The following is a 15708-nucleotide window of genomic DNA, read 5'->3' as shown; positions in this document are numbered from 1 at the left end:
TCCCCCGCTCGGTGGTTCGGCGGGCGAGGGGGGGGGGACGCGGCCCGGTACCCGTGGGGAGGATGGTGAAGCCGCCTTCAGCCCCCGCGCCGGGCCGGGAGGTGGCCGAACCGAGCCGGAGCCGGGCCCGGGCTGGGCTGCTGAGGGGCTGAGGCGGGCCCCGCCGGGTGGTCGTTAGCGGAAGGATGACCACTCCCGCCCTGCTGCCGCTCTCCGGGCGGAGGTTGCCCCCCCTGAACCTGGGGGCCTCCGCCTTCCCGCACCACAGGGCTACCTTGAGACTCTCCGAAAAATTTATCCTGCTCCTTATTCTTAGTGCCTTCATCACCCTGTGCTTCGGGGCGTTCTTCTTCCTCCCCGACTCCTCGAAGCACAAGCGCTTTGACCTGGGCTTGGAGGATGTGCTCATTCCTCATGTGGACACCAGCAAAGGGGGCAAGAACCTCGGCGGCTTCCTCATCCACGGGCAAGGGCACGACGAGCACCGGCACAGGTAGGTAACGGCGGCCAGCGGGTCCCCCGTGGGAGCGGGACCGCGGGTGGAAGGGGAGATGCGTTAGAATAGGTCCTTCCCGCACTGCTGTCGCTCCTCTCTCCGGCATCCTCACGTCCTTCCCGGCGTGTATCAACTTGTGAGCGCTAGCCTTGTGTCCTCCAGCTGCCATATGTAGCTGTGGCTCCATGTTTTCTTTTCTGGCATGGATTTAGCCTGCTGGCTAGCCAGGGCTGGGAGGATAAATAGGAGCTCTCTTCCAGCGACCGATTTATTTCCTCGCCCGAGCCCATTCCCTGGGTCGGTCGTGGAAGGAAGGGGGTTAAGTTCCGGCATTTGTGGAGATGGTGACTGAAAACCTGCTGCATCTTTTCTATAGCTTTTATGTGCTCACCCAAAACAGCTGCTTGTTGCTGAATAGTGCAGTGAGAACTTTGATCTGACAAAGACTTCATGCTGTGACCCAGAGGCTGTCAGCCTGCGACACGCAGGACACAGAACTAGTCTGTGTGGATGGCACAATCGCCTTTTCTGGCCCCTAAAAATCGCTCGTTATAATGCTGTTCCAGACAATTGGAGGTGCGGGTGGCTAAGTTTCCTTGTTTGCGTTTGCCAGTGTAAAGAAACCGGAGATAAAATAGTAGTTAAGAGTAACAAAGGTAAATGTCACGCTGCTCATAGCTTTTTGGGGCCACCTAAAGCTTTGTGCCGTGCAAGCCTCTAAATGTTCAAGACTGGGTCATGTGAAGTTAAGCCTTCAAAACTGAGATTGAGAAAACTTAAATGAGGGTTATACAGTATGTTTGCTGCTAACATACTTTAATTGCTTAAATCCTACCCTAGTGCCTGGATCACAGGGAAGCTGACTGATCTCTCTTCACTGTCAAGGATATATAAAATGTGATGGTGACGGGTGATAAAATATATGCTCTTCCATACTCAAACTAGTAATACAGTGAAATTTAAAGAAAGGTTACTTATGCTGATAGTGTTCCTTTGAGAACGTTTTAAAATATATCCTGTTGACATGACAGAAGAATTATTTAAAGGTTATTTGTGCTAGATTAAAAGGAGAGGGTATAATTGCCTCTTTTTATTCATGTGTTATGGGTGATAAAGTCTACCTGAATACTATGGTATTTTTCCTTAAGGCATCTTTGCCGTTGGATGTCTTGGGGCACTTGTCATGAGCCCTTTCTCCCTAACGGAAAGGGCATGGGTGCTTAGTATTTAACAAGGACTTCTTTTGTCTATGATGTTAGTCGCTGCTGCAGTTAAATGTTGCACAAAATATAGGTTTAGACACTCTCTAATATGCCTCTGAAGTTCTCATCTTTCACAGGCTTTTTGTTTTTTGTGATCTTATTTCTTAGCTTCCCCAGTCGCTGTGGTAGTACATGCAGTCAAAATCAGGGTCTAAAATAGAAGACAGATGATACAAAAAGAAGAGTTCAGAAATTTTCAAAACTCCAGCTGTGACTGTTGTACCTTTTGTTGCCCAGTAGATGGGCTGTAGAAAAAGGCGTTTGTTGATGCCGATAGTTCTAGAGTGTGATGCTCTTGATTAACCTACTTATGTGGGTCCTTTTCAGGTTTCCTCTTTAAGTGTAATTACGGAGGATACAGGTTTAGTAATGAAGTGCGTACTAATTTTTTCTGTCCCGTAGATAAGTAGTAACATACAACTGCCGGAGCTAAATGCATTTTGCTTGTTTGGGATTTGTTCTTAAACTAAGCGGTTATACTGTCATCAGTTAACTCTCCTGTGGTTCCTCCATTAGATATAAATGTGTGTACCTCCCCCCCTTCCCAAATTGTCCCTGTCATGTCCAGTTTTTTATTGCTGCCTTTTGAGTTGCTATTTGAGCAAGAATAGATACTATTCATGTTGTTTTAGCTCTGCAAACCATTGGATTACTCCAAGCATATCTTAACTACTAAAAAAGCCTGCCTGCTTAACCTGCTTGTAAGGCACTTGTGTGAATGCCACAATATGCATTGTGAAGCAAGGTTATGTGCTTTACTGTTGGAGCAATGTGTTTGGCTTATTACCACATAGTCTTATCAACAGGCTATTTGCTAGCTTGGAGCTGTTGTGGTGACTGTTTTCCATAAATGAAAACACCTGTTGCCATTTTCATTGCTCAGTTCCTGCTCGTGGATTACAGGGACATTGACAGATGGTATTTTGAGAAAGTATAGGGTCTTCAGCAGTGAATTCTAGATTACTTGTTATCTCAGTTTGGGAGGGAAAACTTTCTTCAGCTTACTATCAAGGAGCAAAGTCAAGTGTCAGCTACTCTGTAAGTGTTGTTTTTTGGATGGTGCTGAGGAGTTATGGTACAAAAGATCAAGAGAAATTAACCTACTGGTAATACAAAGGAGGATGCGGTCTAAGATGTGAAGTGTGATGATAGATTGACAAGCTGTATTTCCAAGAATTGTGGGTCTTCAGAAGAAATCAGATCAGAGATCTAAGGTCATTCATATGAAGTATATACTTGATCATGAAATGACAGGTGTGTTGATTTGGTGACTAAAGGAAAGTGTTTCTTCTGTGAATGCTCGTATTGACCTCTATCAAATGATAAAACCCACATATCATTATGATGTTTCTCCCTTGGTGTATAGGCTATAATATTTTAATGCTCATTTTCCCCTGCCCCTTAAATTTTGAGCTTTGTAGGCTATTGGAGGATATTCATGTTTCTATCTTCTAGCAAAATATAGCAATGCTGTAGGTAGAGGGTTGTCATGCAGCCATGCTTTAGTGTTGGGTGTACAAACAGTGGTTCTCGCTGGACCTTCTCTGTATTCCTCACATTGCTTTCCCACCTCTTCCCCTGGGCACCCTTGACATTCTTGAGTGTTTTTATTATTATTATTATAGTGGTTGCCCCTTGGCAATGTTCACTTTGCATCTTCCATTAACCTGTTGGGTTTTTTTTACCCCTCCTGTCCCTCTTCACTTCTCCCCTTCCAGGAAGAAAGAGGGGGGGGAAGCCCCACTCCCTTCCTGATGGTCTTAAGTATTTGTTCAAGGATGATAGTGTCCTTGCCTATTGTCCAAAGAAAAACAACTTTCTTGTAAGAAGATGTTTAAAATCTGGAATGTAACTGCAATTTATGTTTTGGGAAATGGATGGGCTGTAGTGCAAGTTAGCACTTATTTTTAGCTGTTCATTTCATGGCTAAGCTCTTCGTGTGCACTTGCAGGATAATGCATGAGGAATGGGTTAATATTGTTGGAAAGGTGTACCACAAAATTTTGCCTCTGGGAGGAGGGATAGTAGAAAAGACTAGTCCAGGACTTGTGAAGATATGTGCATACACACGCTTTTTAAAAATTGATTTCATTTCCCAAAGATGAATTTCTCTCCATTTCAAATAGGATATTGCAGAGGTTCTGGAACGAGAGCAGCACAGTTTTGAAGACACATCTTGCCAAACAAACTTGTGCGTCACTCAAAATTTGTTACACGGTTTTAGCTAACTGTCACTTCTCCTAAACTTCAGCATCTCCCCTGCCACACAAAACCACTTAAGGTGTTTCTCACTACCCAGTTAGTTTCCAGCCGCCGTAGGTATTTTATTCTTCAGTACCAGGTCTGAAAGATAGCTTTGGAACCAAAACAAAACATGCTTACGGTTTCTTGGCATCTCATGTAAATGAGTGAGAATGCAGATGTCCTGTAATCTCCTTGATTTATCATATTTTTTTTGAAATAAGATTATCTGTAATATGGAAATTGAGCAGACTTGTTTCTTTAATGATGTGTCGAGCAGTGGCTCTTTATATTACTTGACGAAAGTTAAGATCATTTCTGTGGTAAAAGTACATTAATCTTAAGGCAACGAATAATGTAATTTTATGAGCTCAAAGCTGCAAAGCCACTTTGTAACAGCACTTGGACTACTGTTGTGCCAACAATTCAGTCCTTCAGAATTTGCAGAGCTGTATCTTCAGCTGCTAGATTCCTGTGTATTACTTCGAGTCATAATTCCTGCCTGTGTTTAAAAAAAACCAAAACACGCACCAGCCCTCATGTCATCAGATTGATAGCAGGTGCTGCTAATACAACTGACCACCGCAACTGCCTTGGCCTCTGTGTGTGAGTAGGTATAGATCAGTGTAAATCATACGTTTGACTTTGCTTCTGTCAAGCTAAGGAATATTGACTTCTGTGTTATGCAAAGATATAAGCTCAACAGTCTGATATGACCAGTTTGGGGTCAGCAGCTGTATGGCAATAGTCTAAAAGTGCTCTTTCTTCTGTTGCTCAATATATGTTTGGCTCTACGGCAGTAGCGGCTGCCGGCTCTACTTTTAGGAGGTGAAAGTAACAAAAATTATTCTGAAGAGCTTTCAGTCTTAATTTCTTCTTTGAAATCCTGCATTTTTTTTTTTTTTAAAGAAACATGAAAGGCTTAATATGCTGCTTCTGAATACCTTTATCTTCTCTGGTCTGTATGACTTAATTAGCCATAGTAGAAGCGGGCAGAGGAGATAATTTAACCTCTATTACTCAGTGGGATCAGTGTCTCCTGTCATCCTCTGCCATGCCATCAAGTATAAAAGTGCTCTTTGCTCTTCCTTTCCCACCTTTACTTGAGGCACAGCTCATTAGTGTAATTAAGAGTATTTGCTATTGTGACTTGGAGAACCTGGTTCTTCCCCTGAAAAATCAGGAGCCACTGTAGGGTCTGGGCCCCAATTCCTTCTCTGTCCAATTTTTCATTGCGTGAAGTTGAGTCTGTCTTCAGAGTAGCTGCCACAGTCTCTCTGAAATGTGGGCACTGAGTTTAAGGTGAGGTGCCTGATCTAGAAGCAAAGCATCTTTCGGGTGCAACGTGCAGGAGATGCAGGTCCTCGTGGTGACACCTATGGAGCTGAAGAGGGCAGGAGTAGTAGGTTCCAAGTCGGGGTTCAGAAACATCTGCTATGTCTAGGGCAAAGAAGTCATTAACTGGTGCCAGTCTTCAGCTGTTGAAGCTATTGCAAGAACACTGGCTATCTTTATCTGGAGACTTTTCTCAGTTTTTAGTGGCTACATGTTATTCTCTATTCGGGACTCCATTTTGAGCAGAGGCTTGAGAAATGATGCTGGTACTTGAAGATTTTTGGGAGTATGATTTCTCTTGATTTCTTCTGGAATCCCCACATTATACTCTTAAACTCAATTTGAATTTCTCCTGAAGTTTTACTGGACTGTGGGAGAGGTACCCCCTTGTATTATTTCTAAGGTTCTGCTGAAATTAGCGCATTATGTTGTAGGCTGAGAAATGCTTTCATCTTTGAATTACAAAATGCAAATTCCAGACCATCTGTCTAGATATCCTCCCTCCTCCCCCCCCCATCTGCTGAACAGCCTACATCATATGTAGAGTGCTGCTTTCTTCAAGTTATCTTGCTGTACTCCAGTTTGTCAAAGTATTTCCTGTATTATGAAAGAGAAGAGTCGAGAGCTGGTGTTCTCCAGTTCTTATCCTTTCCAGTTTAAAAAAAAAAGTAAATTTAAAAAAGTTTTAACTTGTTGGTTTTCTGCATGATCTACACTTTGTCTACATGCTGGAAAACAATCAGGCGTGGGAAAACTGCAGAAAGCCTGCTGGCTGGGTTTAGGCCAGCTAGTGGGTGGGAGGCAGTAGCACTTTGGTTCATTCGAAGTTTTGTAGATTAAAATCTCAAAAGAACTTTAGCATAAATGTGGGTTGCTTGATGATGGTAACAGTGCAGGCAATAGTAAGCAGCACAGCTAGTTGTGGGCATATTGCATTACAAGAGTTCTCCCATGTTCTGATCCTCTCACTTTCCTGTAGAAAATACAAACATCTCGATCCTACTCAGCTAGTTCTGAGCTATGGGTTTTTGCTTCCTTACAACAAATGTATGTAAACCTAATTACAAGTTTGGTGGCATCATGTGTTGTATGTGTACATGTTTTCATAACAATTGAACTGTGACTGAATATGAGCAAAGAGGAAAAAATTTTGTAACTCCTTTCTTCTCTTCTTATGTCCTTCCCTAAGAAGCCCATGAAGTCCAAAACACAGTCAGCGCTTTTATTCCACCAGCCCACGCTTTCATTATTGCAGCTCTCAATGTTGAGAAAAGCCTGGTCTGATGGGCAGGCAGCTGTTTCGCACAGCAGTTATTCAGGCTAACAAAGTGGGAACTTGAGGGCATGTGTTTGGATATAGCTCGTGGGATTTGTTCTTTTCCCTTCATTTCCAGTTGCAGGCTCAAGCGAGTGCTATCATGTGTCTTAATTCATTAACTAGATTATCACTTTATTACTAAAATTCAGAGTTCTGTTGCAAGTTAACTGTTTGTGGGGAGACGAGTGTTCAACAGGCCAACAGGGTAGTAAGGCCAAGAAAAGGGAAAAATCAGTAGTACCTTTCTCCTGCTGCCCCAAACCTTGCAATAAAAAGTCTGAGGGCTTCAAATGTCCTGTATGATTGTAACTTTTCCAAAGTACCTGCATTTGCAATGTAGTTATTTACCTCTTATTTGATCAATATGACTTCTGCTATTTGTCTTCAAATTCAACAAATAGATTTTACTTTATTATCTTACTGTATTGAGAGCAAATACGCTTATTCACGGGGCGGGGGGAGATACTGGAACAAGCTTCGAGAACTGCTAAGTTCTTGTAATATATGTTTGCTCATAAAATTTGTAGGCTTTTGATTCCTTTTGTCTGTATGTTGTTGTCTGATCTAGTGTCCTGTACCGAGCAAATTGTGTAGCTTCATCCATTCACTCCAGTAAAGATCTGGAGGTCTGTATTATTTGTATTATTTAGTATTTGAAGATCTCAAAAAAAAAAAAAAAAAAAAAAAAAAGGGGGGGGGGGAGACAATTTTCTGTGGTAACTTCCATTCTTGTTTTTTGAGTACTTAACCAGGTATGCTGTTGTTTCTAAAATTTGGAAAAAAAAAAAATTGAGAAGATGTGTTTTAGGTTATTTATTAACCTTCTTTTCTAAGCCAGAGACTGCTTTTTAAAGGTATCTTTAGCCTTGTCTTCTAAGCAAACAAAGCTTACATGGCTGTGCTATATGTTCACCTGTAGGGCTCACTGACCCTGTTCTGTTCTCTATTCCGTCTTTATCCTCCGTAACATCTATCAGCAGCAAAGGGTGACCTGTCCAAATAAGTATGTTTCTGTATCTTGTGTGTATATCAGTGCTGGGTGAAAGACCTTATATAGGGACAGTGCTGAAGGAAGATTCACAGCTATGGTCTGCAGAGTCATTTGTGGTACTTGGTCTGCTGCTAGTCAGTCGGCACAAGTGTACCTCTGAACCAGCCGCAGCTCGTGTCCTCTGCTCTTCACTGATCGCTGGAGAAGGGTGGTTGGAAATTAACCCTGTGGCAGGAAAGAGCTGGGTTTTATGGGGTGCCACTAGCGATGGGGTGCGTTACTGAGGCAGTAGGAAACAGGACAGAAAGCTAAAGGCCATTGATGCATGAAGTATGGGGATATGTTAGTTCTCCTCCTTACAAGATTTATTTGCCCAAATGTTGACTTGTGTTTATGATTCTGTCTTGCTGCCTTAATTTTTTAAAAATATTTTTATTATGCAAAGTCATGAACTGGATTACCTTGCATATGGTATTCAGCATTAGTTTCATTAATGTTTTATGTGCTTTCTTACTTGGTAGTCACCTCTTAAACCACCAGAGGATTTTGCAAATGCTTCTCCAACTCCTTGCTGTAGTGCTGCCATTGAGGCTTACAATGGACAGGTAGCTATTTTCTATGATGCTATTCAAGAGAGCAAGTTTGAGGTTTTCATTTGGCTTAATGTTATGTAATCTGATCAGTATGGCATGAGCAAAATTACAGCTTTAAGGGAGTGCATACGATGCAACTATTTTCTTGCTGTATAATGATTTAAGAGCTTGTAAATGAGATTACTTTGTGTCTATTAACACCAGCACACAGGAATGTCAATTTTCACATTTAATGTGTGCTGGTAGCAACTTGGAAGACTTTTGCAAGATGACATTCATCTCAGCTGAGGTTTAGCACTGTTTGTAGGCCAGCAAGGCATTTGAAGTTTGCACAGGCAAGCTGCATAAGTAGTTTCTCTCTCTCAGTAATTTGTTATCCTTTTTCTCTGGGATCTGCTGACATGTTTTAACTGCTGAAGTGTACAGTCAGGCCACTTATGAGCAGGTGACCATCAGTGGTAAATCAAACTAATCCGTTTTACTTTTTATTGGATCAAACTGAATGTGCTCACAAAGGGTAAGAAAAACATCTTGCCTGTGGGAGTGGCATATCCCTTAAATCCTGCAGTGGGAAGGGGAGGATCACATCTGCCATGTTCTTGCTCTGAATATCCTGCTGGATAAGTAAACTTGTGCTGAATACACTGGGTTGTACTCATGGTTTAGGTTTGTTGGCTCCTAAGAATAGCTTACAGCACGTGCTGTTTCTTCAGCAGACTTTTCTGGATGTGTAATATGCCTTTACAAATGCATTACATCTTGAGTGCTATTTACTACTTTCCCTATGCAAGTTAGGGAATCTGCTTTTGCTCCAGAATGCTTGCATCCTTTCTGTAATATATTTAAAAAAATCAAATCCAGAGCTGACTTTCTGGAGCACAAACTTCCTGCTTGTTTTCATTATTTTTATGACGTAAAATTTGCTCTGTGCTTTAAAAACAAAACTTGAAAAAACACTCACCACACTCTGGGCTTGTTTGAGATGGCGAAAGTAGTGGGAAAGATGCTTCTTAGAGAAGAGGGCAGTTATTTTCCTGGATAAGATACGATGTTTTTCTCCCCCTTGCCTCCCCTTTTTTTTCCTAAAGAAAGAGAAAATTCAGTCCTGAAGAAATGATAGCGTGAACTAGTTTGACTAAGAACCATGTTTCTAGTGACCTTTTAAATCTCTTGTTAATCGGGTTTATCTTGGAAACAATGAAGACTGTTTAATTCTAAACTTAATAATTGCAGATGATGCGAGCATGTGTCTGTTTTCCCAGTGCTATAATCACACATCCTTAGTTTCCTAAAGGCATCTGTTCTGCTGTCATTGGCTTCTATTTGAGTGGAAAGTGTTCTCCAAATTATTAAGTAACGCATGTATTGAATTCTGAATTGCAATGTACAGTGTTCTGGAGAAGAAAATACTGCAGAGGGGTAAGTGGGCTCTTCTGCATCATGGAGTTCTGATGTTATAAAGGGTGTTCAAGGAATTCAGATTTCTACTTTTGTGAATAATGCTACCTTCTAGAGACAATGGAATCCATGGCAATTAAAATATTAATGGGTCTGTGAAACAGCCATTTTCCAGTAAATAGGAAAAATCAAAATAAATAAGAAATAGTGCTAAGAATTAAAACAAATTTTTAACTTTGGTTTTATCACTATATCTTGCACATTATTTTAACTGGTTTTTGTTACTCCGAACTGTTAAAAATACTGATTTAGGTACTTAAAAACAGTCAAGTTGGATCTACTAACTGTTATAATTGTTAAGCTGGTCCAGATCAGGGCAGTGAAAAGTTCATAGAGTATGAACGTTATGCCTGTTTCTGTGTGAAATGAATTACTAATTCACATCCCAGATGATGGAAGGGAACTTAACTGTACTGCAATAACTGTCACCCTGATAACTGAGAATCTTTTTTTTTTTTTTATTTAGTTTTATAACATGTCTGGGAACTTTCTTATACTGAGGGACTGATACCTATGGAAGGATACCAAGGTATCTGTATATGTGATATCTATAAACCTCTTAGTGAAGCTGTTAATCAGTTGTCACTGCTGTCATTTCAATACTTGCATGTGAAACTTTAAAACCAATGGCTAATGAGGTGACTGATTTTTCTACTGGAAGTTTTTATAAATAACTTCTGTTATGAACTTGGTTCAGCTTTTTCTTGTAGTGATATTGGTGAACAGAATGGTTGGGAATCATTCAAAGTTGTACTGGTAACCAAAGGAAGCTCTTTTTAAAAAAACAACCACCAAAACCCACCAAAAAACCCTACCCAAAACCTAACAAAACCCCCCATATCACCCCATTATTGTTGGTATTACTTGATGTGAAAAACAACAACAAAAAACCAGTGATGAAGAGAACCTGGAATGCTTCTGGCTGGCTTTTACCCAGTCCTTTGTTGGCATTGCAGCATTTGATAGCTGCTTGCTGGCCAAAGTAGGCGATGGGAACAGATTATTGACTCAGTCAAATGCCTAATGGTGACTTTGTGTTTGTTAGGAACACAACATGTGAACCCCAGGTCCTTGGTTTGCTCTGGTTTTTGTACATTTGCAGTCTTTTCATATGTTTATTTTGGTTTCTATAAATCACTTGAGCACTAATTTTATTCAGATGGATATGCTATTGGAGTTATGCATAGCTGTTTGCTTGACACGCCCCATCCCCTCTTTAGACATAATTTTCTCAGAATAGCATCTGGCCATCACACTACAGTGGGACTAGATCATCCAGTCTACTGCTATTACAAAGAAAAATGAGGCTTGACATATTCGTGTCAATTTGGCAAGATGCCTGAATCATTATGCTCAATGAAATATGTGACGTTTCAAGTGGTAATGTAACCTGCAGGAACACTTGCAGGAGAAACTTGGGGCACTGCAAAGAAAATGCCACCTTTCCTTGGTCTGGGAGGTTCAGATACTGATGCAAGTCACCTGATCGATCCCCAGGACAAGATTGCAATTTAGTCCATTAAGGTATGTCATTTTATTCAAAATTTTTCATACTCTAGAATTTGCTGGTGGTGATCCTGGAAAAATTTAGTGTGCCTTTTGAGTTTGAAAGGAAAAAAACCCAAGGAATTATCTATGGAGCTTCCTTTCATACACTACCAAGTAAACAAACGAACAACCCTCCCGAACTCCAAAGTGGTGTGTATGATTTTTGAGTAAGTCGTAATTACTTGCTGTTCTTTGCTTCCCTAGCAATTTTGTTTTGAACCTTCATGGGTTCGTAGTATGGAATTTTTAGAAAAAAGCAAACTATGTAATATTGTCTAGTGTTCTAGTAACTAGAAAATATGTGGAAGCATAAAAAAATCAAAGTATTCCTTAAATTTGATACTTAACAAATTCATTTTTCTATCTGACTTCTGTTAATAAGAAAAAATTCTGGAAACTGTGCAGACTGCAAGTAGAGTTCTTCCAAGCTGCCTTGAAAAATTGCCTTAAACTGCACCAGCCATAACCTTGCCTCACTAGCTTTCGGGTGGGTTCAATAATGCTTAAAATAGAATGTCTTTTGAGATTTAGAAAGCCTTATGTTTACATCAGACTGTTCAAAAACATTTGTGGCAGACGGTTTTTGGGGTTATATTTTCAGTTTTTGCTCTACCTCTCCTTTTTATAGAATCGGTTGCTTATTTTTAGCAATTTGACCTTACTGTTTTCAGTTCAGTGCTCAACAGTTGAAATAAAACAGGGCTGTGGAGGTGGCAAGTGCTGTCCAATGGTCGTGGAGTCTGAGACATCGCTATCTTCTCTGCTATGTGGAGATGGGAAGGCTGAGAGGGGAGGGAAGGATAGGAGGAATTGGGTGGAAGCATAACCTGGAATTTTTTCTTATGTTCCTTTATGCTGTGCTGTTTTTCAGATCACAGATAGCCTTTGCCCCAACCTTTCTCCCACAAAGTCTAGATGTGGTCCCGACACGTTGTGGTGATGGATGGCTAATATGGCCTCATGTTCTTTTAACCCACTAAGAATGACTGAACTTTAACCTCTGAGAAGCAAGACTAAATACATGTCTCCATAAAACTTAAGAAATCCTCAAGAAGGGAAGCTACACTAGGCTTTGACGGCTATCTTAAAGAACACAAACCATGGTATTTATTTTTTTCTCCCATCCCTTCTTTCTGGAATCCGAAACAATAATGACTGAAGGTGACATTTCCTAGTCTGAGTGCTTGATTTTGCAGCATCTTTAGGTTTGGAAAGATCTTCCAACTAATATTAAACTTCCATGCATGACCATGGCTGCAAGGATGTGGCATTTGCTACAGCATTGATCTTCAGAAATAGAGTCTTTCTCTATAAAGTTGCCATGGGTATGCATTCGGCATCTTCTAGCATACACAGAGGTTCTTCAGGCAGGAGATACACAGCAATTATTTGCTGGCTTGTGCAGAGAACCTTGCCAGTCAGGCTGTTTACTGAGGATTAGTGTGCTTACCAACTCGATGAGTCCCTGCTGGCGTGGAAGGTGTAAGGTAGGAAAATATCAGCCTCCTTTGATTCTTGGAGTGGGTTGATTCTTGATCTTGCTGAGTCAACATATTCCACCTCCCCCTTTTTTTCTGAGATTTTATGCCTTTTGGAGTCAATATTTTTCTCTTGAATTAAGTTGGTGTCTCAGCAATTTCACTCTTCTTCCTACCTTTTTGTGGCTTACAGCTGTGAAAGTATCCTGTCATAAAGTAACAGTTTGGTTTTGGTGGAGCGGAGCCCAAAGTCACACTGGACTTTGGGTTGTAAAGAGTTGAATCTCTTGGTTTGGTGATCTTGGGACTGCATGCTTGTTTACTCTGGACCAGTATGTTTGAAACTATTGGGTCTGAACTTCTCAAAATAAACATGATTTTGTTGCTTACAGCCACTGAAGGAAAGAGTTGTGGGTTGTTTTCTAGTTCCAGAGTTTCCATTAGTCAAATCAACAATGTTACCTTGTTTGAGTCATCTCTTTCTTAGTTATGTACTGTTATATTATGGATAACATATTTGTTAGGGAAATGACCTCTTTTACATGAAGGAGGTAAGGAAGTTGCCGTAATCATTTGAGTTAATGAAACAGATTAATTTAAAATCTTAGAGGAATCAAACATATGACTACAACTGTCCATGAGCTGCATTTCGTTGCTGGGAATTTAGAAAGTTGACTACAGCAATGGTGGAGAAGGAAGAAAATTGACTTCACATGCTGGATGTATATGTGATTGTATTAAGCAAATTAACAGAGGAAGATAACACAGTGTATACTATGTACTGTTTATAAAGCTCTCTGAAAAATCTGAGAGTCTGTTGATGAAGACAATTCAAAGGTCAAATTGCTGAGACATTTTATATCCCAAGCTCTTTGGTTGTTTTAGGTTCATGTTCTGGGCTACAGTACTTCTGTGTATTTTCTGTCTTGGTCATGTCAAGAGTAGTTTGTGTCCAACTCATCTATTGTTGCATACATCTAAACCCTGTATATATAGTCTGTAAAATATTTTAAAGTATTTCACTGGTACTGGAAATAGCACTGATAGCTGTTAATCAACATTTCATTGCTTTAGTTTAATCTGTTAATTTTATTGTAGGTTTATGAAAAACATCCATGATAGTTCTAGATGTATATACTAGATGTACTACTATACTAGAGTTCTATATATATATACTACTGAAACATTGCTCGTTTGCTGTATTTTCTTTCACTTCTTGTGTCCTGACAGTATATTTATTGCAGATGCGTATGAACAAAGATCTGCTCAGCAGTTCCCAAAGAATGCCAAGTTGTCTTGAACTGACTTAGTTGTAATGTGTAAGAGTATTTTACACATCACAATTTCCTCTTCTATACTTTTTTTTTGCCGTCTGTTGTGTTTACCATCGTGATGCTAACATCCTTACCTTTTTTATGGGTCAGTCATTCCTTAGACTACTGTCACGGAGACACACGCAATCAAATCAAGCAGGTGTTAAAACCAGATTTTATTCTTCAATAAAAGAGGTTGGTTAGAACTCCGATAACATTAGTGAACCACAGGCTCAATGATGTAAGGGGAATTAGTGCTACATAGCTGACTTAAGAGTTCTTAAGGTTTAGAAATGATGACTCAAAATGTGCGTATCGCTCACCTAGATGAGGGCTCTCAACCTCAAGGAGTTACCTAGGACAGCGACCCGACCCAAGGGGAGAGTCCCCGACTGCAGACCCGCTGCTCCGAGGAGGACTGGCTCAAAATGCCCTCTGGAGGGGCCCCATTTATACCCTCATCGAATCTGGCCTGTGGTCATAGATGGTAATTTTAATCCCCACTGGCCGAGGGTCAACACTTCTCTATTCCTGATGCGTGTACCTGCTGACAGTAATGTGGCATCACTGGGCAGTTCAGCTTCCAACCTGTGGCCTCTGGGTTTTTTCCTCTCTTCCATGGCCAGAGAGTTTTTACTTTCTATCAGGGTGGGTGTACTGGCCACAACTATGTGCTGGATTTTACTAACCTAGTTGGTTGTCAACAATATTGTTAGTTCAGTTGGGAAGACATTGCAACTGGGAAGGTGTCTTTTTGAGAGTGAAGGTTATCACTCATATTCTCTGCAGTTTGCTCACATATGAGGAAACTCCACTGCGTAATTTATGGTAATGATATCTACATCCTTGAAGATATTCAGAAGCTCTCTGGACATGGTCCTGGGCAACTGGCTCTAGGTGGCCCTGCTTGAGCAGGAGCGTTGGACCAGATGACCTCCAGAGGTTCCTTCCAACCTCAACATTTCTGTGATTCCGTGATGAGAACTGTATTCTCCTCTGAGGCACAGAAAACTGCTTTCCATATTCATAAGTGTACTGAGCTCATGTAAGTGTGAGCCTTGCATTGTTATATTTTTTTGGGTGGGGAGTTACTGATCCAGTGTTGCTCTTCTAGTCTTTTTTACATGGAAAAAACCCCAACACCTAATTATCTGTCTCTTGAATCAAAATTGTGTAGTTTATTAGCAGGGTGGATTATTTTAATGTGGAAACTTATTAAAAGCACCTGGAAGGCTAAATAATTTGTCACACAGTTGTCTTTCATCCTCTGCTTTATTGACAAGATTAAAGAACTTTGGGAGTAATGAGATACAGTGTTGCTCTGTGGAACAGTGCAGATTAGACTGTACGTCATGATTTCCAGGTATTTTGTTGCTCTATCTTTAGTTACTGTTTTGGCTGATTTGCTAAGTAGAGAGGTATAAAGCTCTGCTGTTCTTTCCTTCTAACCAGTCCCAGTGGTGCTGTATGGGAGAACTTTTTTTAGAGTATTTTTAGAACTTCTTTTAGAGTATTTCTATTTTAATTAATCCAATATTACCGTTAAAAGTATATCCACACTGCAGTCTGTGTCCTCTCATATGAAATCCTTTTGACTCACAGTATAAGTGCTATATATATATATTTGTTTTTTTCCCCTGAAATAAGTAAGGAGTGTGTTTAACAACGGAACATT

General features: G+C 40.6%; 1 protein-coding gene across 2 annotated transcripts in view; it reads left to right on the top strand.

Moving 5' to 3' along the window:
- The first annotated feature begins 112 nt into the window (after nucleotides 1-112).
- MAN1A2 (mannosidase, alpha, class 1A, member 2) overlaps nucleotides 113-15708 on the top strand; it is a 141032-nt gene continuing 125436 nt past the window's right edge. For both annotated transcript variants that reach the window (XM_010567515.1, XM_010567516.1), the window contains exon 1: nucleotides 113-493. In XM_010567515.1, the coding sequence (XP_010565817.1) occupies nucleotides 186-493 (308 nt within the window). In that variant the 5' untranslated portion in view covers nucleotides 113-185. The remainder of the gene's footprint in view (nucleotides 494-15708) is intronic.

This window comes from Haliaeetus leucocephalus, unplaced genomic scaffold (genome assembly GCF_000737465.1).
Source record: "Haliaeetus leucocephalus isolate CR32 unplaced genomic scaffold, Haliaeetus_leucocephalus-4.0 Scaffold228, whole genome shotgun sequence".
NCBI lineage: Eukaryota > Metazoa > Chordata > Aves > Accipitriformes > Accipitridae > Haliaeetus > Haliaeetus leucocephalus.
The sequence above is the reverse complement of the archived record's forward strand: the minus strand, read 5'-3'. Positions and strand labels throughout refer to the sequence as shown.